The following is a 16,969-nucleotide window of genomic DNA, read 5'->3' as shown; positions in this document are numbered from 1 at the left end:
ATTGGTATCTGTTGACCCCTGTGTATCTGATCACAGCAACACAACTCTTGTGAACCAGCACACGTCTATTTTGTTTTGCTGTTGCAGAGGTAGGGCTATGCGACACACCATGGAAATACACTATTCCCCCAAGGCCGTCGGGAGTTAGTCAGGCATCGATAGAGCTGTAAATTACTTTTGAAATCTCGCACAGTTGAGCGTTTCTTTTTATAGTCGAAAGGAAAATTGAAATTTGCATCCTGAGCCTTATTTATCCGTCATAAAATATGAATTTCCGTTGCCTGTTTGTGGCACGTGACTGAGTCCTGTTTTGTAACTCGTTCCAGACTCCGACCTCACCATTCACGAGTGTCCCAGCTAAATAGGTGAGTAGCTCTGGCGGTCCAGGTTAATTTTCTGCATTCTGGGAATTGTAATCTTTATTTTATGGTGGGATCAACAAAACTACAAATATCAGATTACAAAGAAAAAACTGGAGAGGGTGATCTATTGATGCATGACATTGAGTAAAACACCATTATCAGCATCTCCCCATTCATACTCACTCCCTCCAACCTCATCCCCTTTGTTATTGCTATCACTCCTCCTACTCTGTGGGCCCAGCACCAGCCTAGACCAATACCGGTCCTTAGTTCTAGCCCACTGGGTTCTAGTTTATTCAGAACACTCCACCCTCCCCCATTCCACCTAGTTCCGCTGTAACCTGCCTACTATTCTCTGGTCCCAGCTAAGATTACCACCTTCTTCAGATAAAAAATACTGGCGCTTTGTTTATGATCTGAGATTCTGAAAGGGGCAGGATCAGTTGTTAGTAGAATCGTTTTAAAAGTCTCTGTATTATTTTTTTATTATTCATATTCTCTCTGTGTTTTTAAAATTATTCAGAAGCCAGGTAGCCATCTTTAAAACACATTCGAAGTGATTTGTATCTGTTGCTTTAGGCTTATATTTTGTATGAGGAAAAATATGACTTTTGCTGACTTTCTGAGTTTATTTTTTTAATTATAATTTTTTTACGTGCCATGCAATGAAAGTAGTCCTGGCCAGTAAAACAAATGTCTGAATGTCAACCAAGTCTCTGCTTCCTTTCCTGGTCTCTGGTACCAGCACCCCTTCACTGTCTCTGAACAGGAGCGTTACGCCCATCGTGCACCATCCACTTTCAGAGAAAGACCTGCACCGTCCACCTCCGGTGAACCACTATGGCCAACAATTTGCTCTGTGGCCTCTTCTTTTGATGCCTCCTGCCTCTATCCTTAATGGCAGGTAAGACTAATTTGGGAAAGTTTCAAAGAGATTCTTTTTGGCATCTCAATAGTAATAGGGGTGCTATGTATAGGAGGTTGTGACACCTCCAACTGGTCCAACTGAAAAGTAAAATGCTGATAGAGTAGAGAATGTTTCTTCAGATCCTTATGTTGCACCTTTGTACTCTCAATAGTAATGCACTGTACTGTCATTGTACTTCTGCTGTCCTGCCTTTGTGATTGCGATAACTAGTGTACTATATCATTTTTGTACTTCTACTCTTTGATCTTTGTTTTTCCAAACCTGGAGTACTGTACTATTTGTGTACTTCGTCTGTCATCACTTTGCCTTTCCAAAGCCACTACACCATACTGTCTTTGTTCTTCTGTCAGACCTTTCAGTTTTTTTAAGCTACAGTAATAAACCATCTTTGTATTCCGAAAGCTACTACACTGCCACTATACCATCATTGTACCTCTTCGGGTGAACCCATGTCTTTCTGAAGATAGCATACTATACCATTTTTGTATTTGCTAAATGTTTGCATTCCTCAAGCTAGTCTACTATTTGATCTTTTTAGTTCTATCAGACCTTTGAGTTTTTGAAGCTAGAGTTTCTGAAGCTAGAGTACTATACCATCTTAGTACTTCTTCCCTCAGACATTTCTTCTTCTGATAGCTAGTGCACCAAACTACATTTGCAAACTTGCCAGACCCATGTTCTTCTAAAATATTGCATACTATATTATCTTAGTACCTCTACAACCCCACCTTTGTGCATACGAAAGTTAGTATATTGTACTATCCCTCTACCATCTTTGAGCTTCATCTGTCATACTTTTGCGTTTCAGAAGCTAATGTACTATCCCATTCTTCAGTTCAATCTATGTCTTTCCGCAGCTATTGTGATGTGCAATTTTTGTACTTATGTAAGATCTTTGAGTTTTTCAAAGCTAGTGTACATTACAATATTTGTATTTCTTCTGTTACACTTTGATTGTTCTGAAAACTAGTGTTCCATTTTGTCCAGTTCTGCTAACATTCAGCTGTTCTAGCTTGGCATTTAACTCTGTATCACAGCCCTTCCTGCCTCAATGCACAGGTACCTACAAGAACCTGGGGCCTTTGTAATGCATGACCAGAACACCCCAGCTTGCCACAGTGTCTGCAGTTCAACTAATGCCACTTAGAGGCTCTATATTGATGTCAGAACTACATTTTACAATTGCTTGATTATCCTTCTTGCTTTCCCAAATTTGCATGAAAATGCACCATTTGCCCACTCTTTTAAAAAAATGCCCCCCCCCCCCCCCAAACCCTCTAATGGCAGTCGGGCTTGCTCGCTACGCAAACACATTACAACGCACCTATTAGCGCTTCTATGCCTCACCACTTTAAAATGTCACCAGCCACCAATGCAAATGCCGTAGGCAAGGTGGCCCATTTTCAGAAAATGGAAAATACCAAAATAGTAACTAAGGAAACCAAATTGTGGCAGCAAGTGACGAAACAAGAGATGGCTTTATCAACTCACCAAGCCGGCTCCACGAAACAATGGGCCTTGGGTTGCCAGTTGCCATACACTCCAGGATGGCAGTCTGGTGCACAGTCCGTGTGAGGTTCTCGGGTCCCACCAGGATCATGGGGTCCTTATAGCCCGTGGAATGAGAGCCTGTGAAAGCAAACAAAATTGTTATACTAATGCCAGTGCACATGGGTGCTATTCATTCCTATTTGTCAATGTGCTCCCTCCATCTTTCAATTGATTCAATTACATCAAGATGAGTGAGAATGGCAACTTCTCTCTCCGACCACTCTTTGCAGAGACTGTTGGTATTGGCAGCGCACTTACTGCCCAGAGGCAAAGGTCTGTAGTGTTTACCGGTACTTCAGGTGGGAAACCTGTCTGTGGGTCTCCCTAGTAAAGTTCTATTCAGTCCCCAGAACTGGTGAAGGAGAGGTTCCTTACCTTCATCATGTCTAGTACATGCATAAAACATGTATGTTGTGCTTATGCAGGATGTCAAGTTCACAAGTGGACTAGTCAAAGAATGAGTCAATCTCGACTCTGTAGTTATGTGTGAGTTCGACTAAATGGTGGTCTGCTATGGGTTGGAGCTGGTTATATACATCTCACACATCTGTCTGTTTGCCTTCCTAAAGCCTAAGCATGTTTTAGAAAATTGAGTGGATAGGACACAATGGAGAGCAATGCAGCGGTATCCTGTAAAAAAAAGGCAAAGGGAATTATTTTAAGAGCTAGAGCTTTATGGATCACATCTGAATGCAGAAGAAAGGTGCTTTTGGGGGTTCCTACTGTTCTGTACATTCTTAGTAACTTAGATATTTCATGCACAGAACAGATTTTGGGGTAGGTTGGTCAGACAAGTTTTGCCCATAGTCTGACCAGCATCTGAATACCATGCTCAAGCCTGTCTCTCATCATACTAATCCTAGAACGTTTGCAGTGAACTAAGTACATAGATAGGTAGAGATGTTAAGGGGATTACGTTTTGTATCCATTTCAGTTTTCCTTTTTACCTCAGCATCTTTTCACAATGGTGGTTTGTGCATATTTTTCACTAACACGAAAAAATGTTGCCCACTCATTTATTATAGCCAGACGTTGTTGTGTTGTCTGAACTGTTAGTTTCAGGAACACATACTAGAACACAAGGGCCTTGCTATATTTTGTGCTTGTAGGAGACAACTCCTTTACCCAGACTAAGTAAAGCTGTTTTTCTGCATCTCTGGTGGAATGAGATATGGCTGGTGTTTTAGTATTTAAATAGCGTCCATTTTGAATTAAGGCGAGAGGTACTTCACTTCGAGTTATCATGGATGCTGCGTAGAGCTGTGAATGAGATGCAGCTCTGCAGGCGTCAACATACATTCTAAGAAGGAAGATAGCTGTTCAGGCAGAGGTTTTGTGGGGTTGCACACTGAGGCAAAGTGCATTTGTTAAAGCACTGAGGCCGGCTTCATGAGACATTACACCAAGGTATGGGGTTAGATTATTTCAGCTGGCTCTGGCAGAAGGGTACTCACACAATGCTCTTGCTAGTGTAGGGGTATTAGTGATAGATAGCAGTAGTATTAGGAATAATCAACTTGGTCGAATTATTCACATTTTTTACCGTTCTAATAATGTTTACAAAAATGAGCCTCATGTGTCTAATAAATGCAGTTCATGAATTAATTACAATGATTAGATCTTTTCAATGAACATTTGAAAATGTATTATTGTCTCTTCTCTTTGTAAGACCTTGGGCATGCACAAGTGACATACAAAAGGGTTAGATCTGTTTCCATGAATTATTTGGTAATAAGGGTAGTCATGTTAGAGGTTGCTGACAGCATCTGTGTGAAACAATGGCCTGGTATATGATGTCCACTAATGTAAGTGGGCATCTTGCACCAGTCCAGTCACCTTATGGTGATTTAAGAGGTTTTAGACAACCTTAGAAAGCTCTCTAATTGGTAGCTGTGGAGAGCAGCCTTCAGGCTTAGTCCAGAGGAGTATAAAGCAGCTTGTTTTAGCAGAATGCAATCTTATAGTATAGATACAGTGAAAAAGAACCGCACCAAGTATTTATTAAAAACATTTTGTTTATAATACTCTCTAGTATGTTCCAATATCTCCTACACGGAGATAAACACACTGTACACAATACTTTAGCAAAGAAACACAGTAAATAGCACAAAACCATATACTAAGAAAGTGGTATAAGAACCACGACTCGATTCAAGACAATGTCGAGAGGACATAGAAGTGCTGGGACCCAAAAGAACCACCCGAGGTGAGTAGATAGGGACCCCACGGAGAGCGTGTGCAGTGTGGGAACACGACCGCATGCTCCGTACAACTTCATGTGCAAGTCACGGTTGGGTTTTTAAAGATTAGGAACCCTTTCCAGTGAACCCTAGAGGAACCCCTTGGAAGGCAGAATGCTGGAGAGCCACCCCACCCGTAGATACCATAGTACCCACGTTACCTACACCAGGGAAGCCAGGTGCATACTTGTGAAGTGGTGTTGTAAACCGCCGTCGAACCCAGTGAAGGACTTCAGGAAAGTACTGCTGCTGGAAGAGGAGAAAGTGTCTGTGGGAATCCAAACACAGCTTCTTGAAGAGGAGTACCTGAAAGCAGAGAGGCTAGAATCTATGTCACTCAGGAGTGACCAGGAGACTTGGAAGACGAATGTCCTCCGATGTCGGGTGCTTATGGGGAGATGACAATGACCTTGACTCTGCAGCTGTGAGGACCAGGCGACTCTGAGGAAGACCAGGACCTGGGTACGAGCTGTCCCACGAAGGATGTCGAGTGCTGAGGGGCCGTGACCGGCGGGAGCACCAACAACCCTTGGCAGAGGCACGCCACACAGGAATCAAAGAAGGTGCAACGTCGGGACCAGCAAGGTCCAGGGGACTGACCAAAGGCAGGGGAGTCAGGGCAGTCCTGAGCAATCAGGGGAGCCCAAAAGTAGCAAGTGTGACCCTCAAGTGGACCCACAGGCTGGAGGCATGGGAGTCGTGTGAGGACCTCAAGTAGCTCACCAAAAGATGCAGGCCATGATGCACACGATGCTGTGTGGCTGAAGATTCTGGTCACTGGAGGTGCTCGAGGCTGGGGCTACTTGGAGCTGAAGATCTTCTTGGAAATAAGTCAACAAGCCTTTGCAACTTCAGGTTGGAAGCGGTGCACAAGGGTTCAGTTATTGCATCCCCACAAGGCATACTGGCCTCAAAATTGGTGAGAGGGTAGAGCAGACCTCAGGAACAGTGGAAAACCACCACCTGTTTCAGAGCCCACGGAGTCCGGAGGAGCACAGGATCTGCAGACCGGTTGACTTAGTTGTGGTGCCTGCAAATGCAGGGGAGTGACTCCTTCACTCCAAGGGAGATTACTTCGGTTGTCTTTGATGCTTCACAGGCCTTGGAAGGTTCCTGTATGATGCACCGGCACAGATGATGCAGCAGACTGGAAGGGAGACAAAGTCAGGCCCAAACAAAGTCCAGCGAAGTCCAGAGTGCCCAGACGGTACAAGTGCAGTGGTGTCTGATCTGAATCTTATCCCACGACAAATCTAGGGACCTACACCAAGGTAAACCCTTAAGCACCCTAGGGAAAGTGTTGGGAAGATTCAGGGGACCCTCCCTGGGGAGGGTCGGAACAGGGGGGAAGTTACTCCCATGTCCTTTGTCCAGTTTTGTGCCAGAGCGGAAGCCAGTGGCTTCCAGAGCTGGTTTGAACTGGACTACGTGTAGGGACATCAAGTGTGCCCCTCATGTAGACTTTCTGGCTCTGGCAAGCACACCTATCCAGTCCTAATACACTAAATCCTGTCTGGGAGGTGGGCACACCTCCCTGTGATAGGATGCCTATTGTTCCACCTTCCTCTGCTCGAGCTTGGCTCAGCAGCAGGAGGGCAGAATGTCTCTCTGATCGGCAGCAACAATTTTGTGCTGTTCGGATCTGGAAGACTGGTACCGGGAACACTGAGAGCCTAACGGCTGCCTCTTCCAGTGCTTGGAATCATACTTCCCCCACCGTTTACCAAACATGATAGGATTAGTTGCAGTCGTTTTCAAGATGGTCAGCGCGTAATTACGTGGCGCCTCTCTACATAGTATATGGCTGCTTTACAGAGAACCCGGGAGAATGGACTCCGTAGGCTATAGGGGTGTTCTGCTCATGCAGGCATACCCTCTCACTTAGAACTAAGCACCCTGTCTTCAGGAGTGTAAAGGCCTCCTATAGGGGTGACTTATAGGTTTTTAAGTGCAGTGACCCTTAGATAATGTAAACCTATATCTTAAGTAAGTGGTGCAAGAACCAACTTACACAGGCTGCAATGGCAGTCCTGTAGATCCATTTTGCATTGTCGCCCATGGGTGGCATAATGCATGCTTCAATCCATGGGAGCCCTCTGGGGTTCCTATGCCCTGGGTACCTTAGTACCATATACTAGGGACTGATAAGGGTACCCCAGTATCCAATCTGGAGTGTACCTAAGTACTCAACACAACAATTTAGGGAGAAAGCAAATAGACTGGGGTCCTGACTAGCAGGATCCCAGTGAGACTAGTCAAAATACAGCTTAGCACCAGGCAAAAAGTGCGGGTAACTATGCAGAAGGATCCTACCTTACTACAATCTGTAACTCTGGAGGTTTAGGAGTTTAGATGCCGTACTGTGAGCGAACCAGACCAACATTCACTAATGATATAAGAAGACTCAGTCCCTGTATTTTGAAGTTTTGTTGATCCATTCCCCAGTCCTACTAAATGCTGGGCCTGTCTTTAGCATCCTGTGTAACTACCGCACTTGGACCGAAAAGGTCACTGCTCATACCAATACAACTGTCAGTGAAATGTGCCAAATACCGACAGACTGCTTCATACCCCTATTCATTCCGGGGGACATGCGCAACATAGCCCACAATGCTTTTTTTTTAGCTGAAACATAGCTCAGGGGGTTGCAGAGTAATTTTAGGGGGTTACTGGTTACAGGACAGGGGTCATAGAGTCACATTGAATCCTGGGTAGTATACATCATAACTCTCATCATAACTCTCATTTTGATGAGAAGCGAGTCCTACTTCTTGCAAAAAAAGCTAGCTTCACATGTCTGGCTAATTTGACATTCCTAAAGTATTCATTGTCTCTGTCCTCAGAGGCTCTCCCTTTGACCTTCACCTCATTCAGAAGGGTCCTATTCTCCCGTTACAGGACTCCTTCTCTACCTCGTGCCCCTCTGCAACGATGGCTTGTGTAAACGCTATACCTGTGACCAGCATGAAATAACATTGAGTTTATCTACACTTTATTTCTATCATTCATATTTCCTCCTTCTCCCCCACTCCCCTCTCTCTCCTTTACCCTTGTTCTGTCCCCACTTAGGGCCATATGTACAAATTTAAGGAACAGCGACTACCTAATTGTGATTTTTTTTTTTGTAAATCACAATTAGGAAATCGCTATTCCTAATGTATGAAACTCCTTGAGTTTCATTTAGCGATTCCTAACAGGGTCGCAAATCCACCTACCTATTGAATTTTAATAAGCTAGGTCACACTTTGCGACCCATTAAGAATTGCTGCCATCACATGGATGGTGTCCTCCTGTGGACAGCAGACACCATGTCTGTGATTGTTTTAATAAAGCCATACATCTTTTGTTACATGCACCCTGTTTTCCTTAAAGGAAAATGAGATGTGTTTAAAAAAAATTAATGTAAGCCTTTGAGTTTCATTTTTTAAGAACAGGCAGTGGTCCCTTTGACTACTGCCTGTTCTTAAAAAATATTTGTTGTAACATTCACAAAGGTGAAGGCATCCCATGAGATCCCCTTCCCACTTGCAAATAGTTACCACCACTCTTAAGGCATCAGTAAAAAATTAATGTTTTGAGACCGTAATTTGGTCACAAAACATTCATACATAGTAGTGCAATTCAGTATTTGGAAGGGACGCCTAAATACAACCCTTCCAAATATGAATCACTAAACACAAATTGTGATTCGGTGTTACAGAATCGTAATTTGTGCTCTGTACATATGGAAAAGCATTTTTGCAGTCGGTACCGGCCCAATTCTGTGAATCGGGCTGTTTCTGACCACAAAAATGCTTTGGCACAAATGCCCCTTCATGCTTTAAGACAGCCCGCTGTACTAGACTCAAACTTTCCCACCACACAAGTTAAATTAAGAAACCTTTTTACCAATATTTCCCCCCTCCGTCCCCCCCAAAAGTTTAAAGTCACAGTAACGCATAATTCCAGATGAAGGGCTGCATAGTCAGCTTAAAACACGTGTCGGCAGGGAATTCAATATTTCATGATGAATTTCTAGGCTATAACAAACCGAGGCAATTCAATGAAGTTTTAACGCATATTTTTGGATACTTACAATTTACATTTTATGGAACCAATGGTTTCCTCTGTTTCATTTGTGAAGTTGTGGAAAGTTTGTAATTGAGGATTTTCCCCCTTTTTGGGAGGAGTTTATGTTTGAGCGACGTGAAGTCCCCACTCACTTCTACCACCACCATGGTAAAACTTGCATCATAGCCTCACAAAACAGGCAGCCCAGAGCACTAGAATTTTGTGGCGTATCCGTCCTGTAGGGTCTTTACTATGCTAAAAAAAAGCACTGCTAAAGCCAATATTTTTATCTTTCTGTAATAATAAGGTTCTTGGTATTGGCTAGCAATGGTAAAGTTGGGCCTACTGACATTTTACATCCAGCATAAATGAGGGCATTTACTCTCAATCCATAAAACTGGCGATTCCTTTAAGATGAAATTTTTGTCTAAATCAAACTTTCAATTAAACATCGTTCATTTGGCTGGATAAAGTTAAGCATAAAAGTTACAATTCTGCTAGTGCTATACTGAAGGTCATAAAATAACCAACATTGCTCCCAAAACAATTAGGGACTCTTGGGTGAAGGCAGAAGAATGTCTAAGGAAGGGGCGGGGTATCCTGCTTGAAGTCCTATACCATGCAGCCCCTACCACGCAGGACCTTCTACCATTCAGCCTTTACCACGCAGATAAGTATTTGTACCTTTGCCAAACAGTATTTTAACACTCAAGTCTTTTTTGTTAAATAAAATAGTTTTCATGTTATTTAATAAAAAGTGATTTTAGGGTTTAGGGATGGGCAGACGTATGGGTGACTTAAGGGTTCAGGGGTGGTTATAGATAAAGGGAGATACGGTGACTTGAGGGTTCATGGGTGAATAGACGTAAAGGCAGGTGAGGTGACTTGGGTGTTTGGGGGAGGGTAGAGGTACAGTGAATTAAGTGCCACTTGAGGATTCAGGATGGGTAGAAGTAAAGAGAGGCGAGGTGACTTAGGTGTATGGGAGGGGGTATAGGTAAAGGGAGGTATGGATGACTTGATGGTTCAGGGGTGGGTAATGCTCTATGGGCAAGGGTATGCCCAGACATTGGTTACATGCTCACTGTGCCACTGGAACCAAGCTACAGCAGACTCCTGGTCATACATTTGAATCCCAGCAGGTGCACACAGCCTTTCAACCAGGGTTGATAAAATGAGTTCCACAGCAAATATGTTGTTCCTTACCAAGATACCCCCTCTTGATGAATGCGTTCTTTACAAATAATATGTATTAAGGGTCAGACAGTAAAATAGTTGCCTCTGACTACACGCTTAATCCCAAGAAGGCCAACCTGAGCTTCCATCTTTCCAAAGTCAGTAAACTGAGTACCTTTAAAATATGTAGTAACGCCACATGTCATTTAGAACACTGGGAGACAAAACCTCCGGATCTGTGCAAACTTTGAACAGACTTTTATCATGATTCTGAGGGAAACATAATTTTGTCACCAAAATGGGATTTATATAACAGTTAATGAGGGCCTTAGAAGTAGCAGAAGTGCAAGAAAAGCAAGTCATCCTCACATTGTTGAGTTGACATGCTACAGTGGATGCTTCTCTCTCCGCTGGGCTCCTTATGAAGGATCACAACATGGTTCTCCTACGCAGAACGTAGAAAAAGACAGAAGTTGCGTCTCGGAGAGGTATTTTTGTCCACTAGGGTTGGAGTCTAGTTCTCACCTTGCCGACACTGTGAATCCACACTGCTGTCAGCCATTTATCTGATGTGTTGGCATTACATACATATAGGCCCCAATCTGTGGAGTACGATGAAGATCCTGTCTCTAGACCTCACCTTCACTTATGCTGATCAAAGAATGAGACAATAATAGATGCTGTATCCTTGGGACGGTATGGGTTACCTGTCTAGATGGTGATTAGTAGATCCTGTTCTATTCTTCTGGTGTAGGGCAAGATCCGGCAAGCATAGGCCTTCAGATTCCATGCATCATCACCGTGATCCAGTTTCTGTATCAAAGTTTCCAATGCTTTCCAATAAGTAAGTGGTTGGGCTTCCCTGGTCTGTCTGTAGTCCATTCCGTTTGTATTTCCCAGAAGCTGGTTGAGGTGTCAAATAATAAACTCTTGTCGACCTTTCCAGAGACAAAGCATTCTCCTGCCAGCCTGTGTATCCTTCAAGATGGTCAGAATGGCAGACCAGCGTGGGCAGGAATGTATCTGCAGCCCATGCATGGCACTTTCGGCGATAGCGTCCATGACAACCTACATCCTGCATAGACCAATCATAGGAAGATGCAGAGCAGCGTCATGGAGCTCTCCATGAGGATACAAGCTAAATGAACAGGAAGGTGCAGACATGAAGACACAACAGCCCATCTCCCATCCACCAATACACACAGGGAGCACTATGGGACAGGGGACGCCCTCACATGGGTTTGGTGGGCAGGTGCAACATTGGATAAACTACTGGACCACCCTGAACTGGAATAACTGACAATCAACCTTGCACCCAGAAACACCTGAAAGCATAAAAGGACAGTGAAATGGGACAGAGGGCTGTAAAGAAAAGGCATAATCCAACTACATATACGTATACAGGAAATATAAAATATGTAATTGTTGTAAAGAAACCTCCATCCTTCCTAGAGTACTAAAAAAATAGAAATATTAATATACAAATCATACAAAAGTCAATGGGCAAGGAGAAATAAAGTAAGAAAACATACAAGTGAAAATTCAAAATTGAGCTCAACTTTCGTCAAAATAGAAAACAGAACGCGCCCTTTCTCTATGACATCACCCGGCCTCTATCACATCTTTTCTGAAGACAAATGAAAGCTCAGGGTGACCACAAAGGCTCTGCAGGGTCTCTGGACCTGACAGCAGGCATGGCGTCGAATGGAACAACTGGATTAGTACCCTAGTGGGACGGTGCTTGGATACCCCGCCATGTTCATCGTCTGGGGTTAACTTCCTGCCCGAATACCCCTGTGAAAGGGCAGCTAAAGCCTGGTGTATTTGTTTAAGGGCCGTTGGCGCCTACGGCTTTCAGGCTTCCCAACCTGCTGAGCGAGCAGCGAAAACAAAGCTCGACTTGCCCAGAACAGGAGCCTGGTCTTCCAGGAATCCGGGGATTCCTCTTCCGGAAGACTGGGCAGAGCTTCCGGGAATCTGCAAATTACTGCTCGGATCTGCGGTTTTCTAAAGCGAGGAATGGGGACAAGATGTTTGCGTAAATCCTTGGGTTATGGGGGCCAGTGGCCTGCTGGGTTCCCTCTGGCAAGAAAGGGCACACAATGAATTGTCTCCAATATCTGTGAAAATGCTTTAAAATGTGTGCAGTGGCAGGAGGGGTGTGGGCAGGGGAGCCGGGTCCTCCTCAGCCAGAAGAAAGGCCACAGCGCGCGAACTAGAGAATTATTCTGGCCAGTGCAATCCTAAAGAACTATGGGAGCAAAACGCAAAGCCCAGCTGTGATAAACCCCGTCCCCTGGATTGGGCAACGGATCTGAATGAAGATGAATTAACGTTTTGGAAAGCAGCAGATGGGCAGGCCCATCTTGAACAGGCCGCAGGGGTGCACTTTTGTACTCCGTAAGGCACACATATGCCTCCTGGCACTATCCCCGCATTTGTGCTTTTACTATGTGCTTTGACCCCGGTGAGAGTTGTCGCCGCGCATGCCTCCCACGTCCGACACTGCTCCGCCACCGGGCGCTGCACATCACAGATGACCTGCCTTAGGTCTGTAACAGGGGCGGCTCTAGGCTCATCGTGGCCCTGGGCAGAGAGCATAGGTAGGGGGGCCCCCTGAGGAACAGGTAGGGGGCCCCCAGAGGAACGCAGGCGCGGAGGCCAGTGAAGAGGGGGGGGGGGAGTCAGGGTGTTTGGAAGTGGAACAGAGCCGGAGGCCGCCAAATCCCTGCCAGGGGCCACCAGACAAATATGTATCCATCCTCAGAGGAATATTATATTAAGGATATGGTGGCCCCTGGGGTTTGGTGGCCCTGTGCAGGCGCACAGCTTGCACATGCCTAAGGCCGCCCCTGTCTGTAATGGCAGCATCCATGTCTTCTAAGTGTGACTCAGGATTTCAAACCACGCCAGGGCTGCCTGGGCCTCTGTCGGTCACTGTGCTGGTTGGCTTGTGCTGCCCTTCCCTTACTGCATGAAATGGGTCCACAGCGCCTAGAGGCGAAGAGATGCCTCCTCAGGCGCCGAGCCCCTGCACCACAGCGGCTTCTGGGGCCTACCTTTCATCCCTCGTAGGAGGTGACCTCAGCAGTACAGAAAAAAAATCAACTCGTGCACATAACCGTGTCCAGTTTATTACTTGGACTTACTGTTGTGACGCACACGACCACCCAAGAGTTGAAAGGTCACCGAGCAGCGCTGACAGATCAAAGCGAGTTTATACTGCAAGTAGAACATGCTTACTCTTCTGTTTTGGAATAAGCTGCAGAATTTGGAAACATGGGCCTCAAAAGAAGCAAGGGACTGCGCTGGACTCATCTGGCGTACGTTTAAATTAATCAAAGACGAACCAGTGGTAATTGTGGATATGTGAAGATCCGAGCCTCAAGTACATTTAAGATTATTTAGTTGAAGGGCCCTCACGAACCCCCACCCTTCATTTACGGTAAGGCCTTATTAAGTCTGGCTTGACAGCACATCTGTTGCCAGATGTAATGTGATCAACCTAAACAAGAAGTTTCAAGAGTACTACAAAGAGGGGCTTTGGCTCCGCCCACATGTTGGTAGCCATGAATACATATTTTGATTGGGCATAAATTCTGTATTCCCACCGAAAAAAAGTGCTTTCCCTCCACACTGTTGTGATCCCTGTGTTTATTTGTTCAGCTGCCTCAGCCAGCAGCAGAATGGCTGCCTGAGATTTAAGTTTCAGGGGCACACACATGACACTGTAATGCTATTAAGGTGTTTTTAGATCATTTACAGTGTTTTTCTCTGGAAGCAGTACAGATGGGAGGATGTCAGTCATGAGGAATGAGGTGCAGTCCCATCAACCCGCCTTTCCATCGTTAACTTTAGATATGGATTTATAGGTTTGGCTTGACAGTGCAACTACTGCCTGACCTTATGTGATCAACAAAAAGATCTACTAGAATTAGACTTACTACTGAGAGAGGTTACACTATGAGACAAACTGCGGATCTAGAACACTTGATCTGTGAGAATCCTTACTCAGGCCTTTTAGGAGAACTGATATTTTGCTTAGTCTTCTGCAACAAAATGGTTACTTACCAGTAGGAGTAGTTTTGCAGCTTGAAGAGTTTTCAGCATTCACAAGCTGTGCATCATTTCGCCATCTAGTGGTTGGGTCCGGAATTGTCTTTTTTTTTTCTTTGTTGTTTTGGTCGCTGTTGACCACCATTTGGTGTAAGGTACGTCCCCTGTATGACGTCAGACGCCATCCTGGAGGTCGAAGTGTGTGGTGGCCATCTTCGGATTCTTTTTTCTGTCATTATGTTATTTAATCCTTGTGTATAGTTCTTAACATTGTACTTTGCTTCCCCACTAGTTTGTGTTCCTTCTAGGCGAAGGCTGGGTGGGTCGCATGTGAATCCAGAAAACTCTTCAAGCTGCAAAACTACTCCTACTCTTAAGTAACCATTTCGTTTTGCAGCGTAAATCCTTATCTGGATTCACATGCTGTGTATCAGATTATGTAGCAGTTTCCCCTGTGTGTGGGAGGCTGTGGTGCGAGGAAGACTTAGCAAACACGTGTTGAAGCACCCTTTGTCCAATTTGAGCTTCCTTATTTATCTATATATCAACACAATAATGCTTTGTAAATGTGTGTGGTGATGCCCATGTTGCTGCTGCGCAGATGGCATCGATGAGCACATTAGCCATGAAAGCCAGTGTTGCTCCTTTCTTTCTAGTGGAGTGAGCTGTTGGTTGTATTGTTAGTTCTTTTTTGGCATTGGTATAGCTTAGTTGTATAGCTTGTACTATCCATCTTGCAATGGTTGCTTTAGTGACAGTTGATCCTGTATTGGTTTGCGAGTAAGCCTCAGACAACAGATTTGTTTTCCTCACTTGTTCAGTTTTTTGCAGGTAGTATAGTTGAGCCCTCCTTATATCTAGGGTATGGAGGCTACATTCTGCCTTAGTTTTTGGTTCCTTGAAGAAAACTGGCAAGATGATGTTTTGATTCATGTGATACTTAGTTACCACCTTCGGTAAAATCTGTGGGTTCGTTTTTAAGATTGCCTTATCCTTGTGGATTTATAGATATGGCTCTTTTACAGTTAATGCTTGTAGTTCACTTACTCTCCGTAGTGATGTTATTGCAATGAGAAATGCTGTCTTAAGAGTGATATGTTTGATATCTGCTGCATGCATGGGTTAAAATGGTTTTCCCATTAGCGGAGACAGCACTGTATTTAAACTCCAGGTTGGTACAGGAGCAGTTCTTGGAGGAGCCACTCTTTTTGCTCTTTCCAAAAATCTTTTGATGAGTGGTCTAGTACAGAAACTTTTGCATGTTTTTCCTCTTGTTTATGCCACTATGGCAGCGAGGTGTACTTCTAGGCTGGCAAAAATGTATGTTGCTATCTAACAGGTAGGTACGATGTGTTTTATGGAGTCTTCTTCGCTCCATTGCCCATGAATCTGTAGTTTGTTCAGATGTGCTCCCCGACCGTTGAGGGATGCATTTGTGGTGATTGTCGCAGATGGAGTTGTGTTCTTGAAAGGTCTCCCCTGTGCTATATTGTTGGATGCCCACCATTGTGTCTCTGTCTGTATCCTTTGTGTAACAGCTACTAGATCTTCCCAATTTCCTGTGGCTTGTGACCAGCTGTTGGCGATCCATTCTTGGAATGGTCGTATGTGTAGGCGAGTGTGAGGGATGAGTGGGATGCATGATGCCGTTATGCCCATAAGTTTCATTACCTTCCTCACTGTCAGAGACTGTCCCTTCTGGTAGAGGCCTGTATCCTTGTAGATAGCTTGTATCCTGTTTTGTGTGGGAATTGCCCTTGCGTTTTTTGTATTTAGTCTTGCCCCCAGAAAGGTTTTTTCCCTTTGTGGGTTTGTTGAAGATTTTTTGTGGTTTATTGAGAAACCTAGGCCTTGAAGTGTTTGGAATGTTTTGTGAACCTGTTTGTGGCATATTTGTCTTTTGTGTCCCTTATTAGCCAATCGTCCAGATAGGGGTATACATGGATCTTTTCCCTTCTTAAGTAGGCGGCCACTGCGACCAGACACTTTGTGAACACCCATGGAGCTGATTTTATTCAGAATGGGAGTACCTTGAATTGGTAGTGTGTTTCATTGTGTAGGAATCTTAGGTACTTTCTGTGTGTTTTGTTCATTGGAATATGTAAATAGGCGTCTTTGAGGTCTATTGTTGCTAGGAAATCTCCTTTTTGGATTTGTGTGATTATTTCTTGAAGGGTACACGTTTTGAAGTGTTGTGTCCGTATGAACTTGTTTATGAATATTAAGTCCAAGATTGGTCTCAGGGTTAAGTTTTGTTTTGGTACCAGGAAGCATGGGGAGTAGTTTCCTTTGTGCCGTTCCTGTCTTGGTACTGTTTCTATTGCCCGTTTTAGACATAGTTCCTTGATGTCTGCATTTAGCAGTGTTTGTTCTGTTTTGGATAATGTTCTTATTCTTGGTGGATTTGCAGGTGGTGTCTTTGTTAGCTCTATGCAATATCCGCATTGTACCAAATTTAATATCCATTTGTCCATTGTAATCCTTTCCCACTGGTTGTGGAAGAAGGATATTCTTCCCCCACTGGTGTCTTGTGTGGGTCCTTTTTTGTGTGGAAGTCAGTTAGAGGTATTACTCCTCCCTCTGGAGGTTTGGCCTCTTCCTCTGCC

The 16,969-nt window shown here is 44.4% G+C and overlaps 1 protein-coding gene across 1 annotated transcript in view; it reads right to left on the bottom strand.

Annotated features, from left to right (window-relative positions):
• Positions 1-16,969, bottom strand: part of IGDCC3 (immunoglobulin superfamily DCC subclass member 3) — a 362,029-nt gene that overhangs the window by 79,269 nt on the left and 265,791 nt on the right. Inside the window, exon 5 of the mRNA XM_078683466.1 lies at positions 2,782-2,919. Within this exon, the coding sequence (XP_078539592.1) occupies positions 2,782-2,919 (138 nt within the window). The remainder of the gene's footprint in view (positions 1-2,781; positions 2,920-16,969) is intronic.

This window comes from Lissotriton helveticus, chromosome 3_1, assembly GCF_964261635.1.
Source record: "Lissotriton helveticus chromosome 3_1, aLisHel1.1, whole genome shotgun sequence".
In the NCBI taxonomy this organism is placed as follows: Eukaryota; Metazoa; Chordata; class Amphibia; order Caudata; family Salamandridae; genus Lissotriton; species Lissotriton helveticus.
This window is presented reverse-complemented; position numbering and strand designations above follow the sequence as displayed.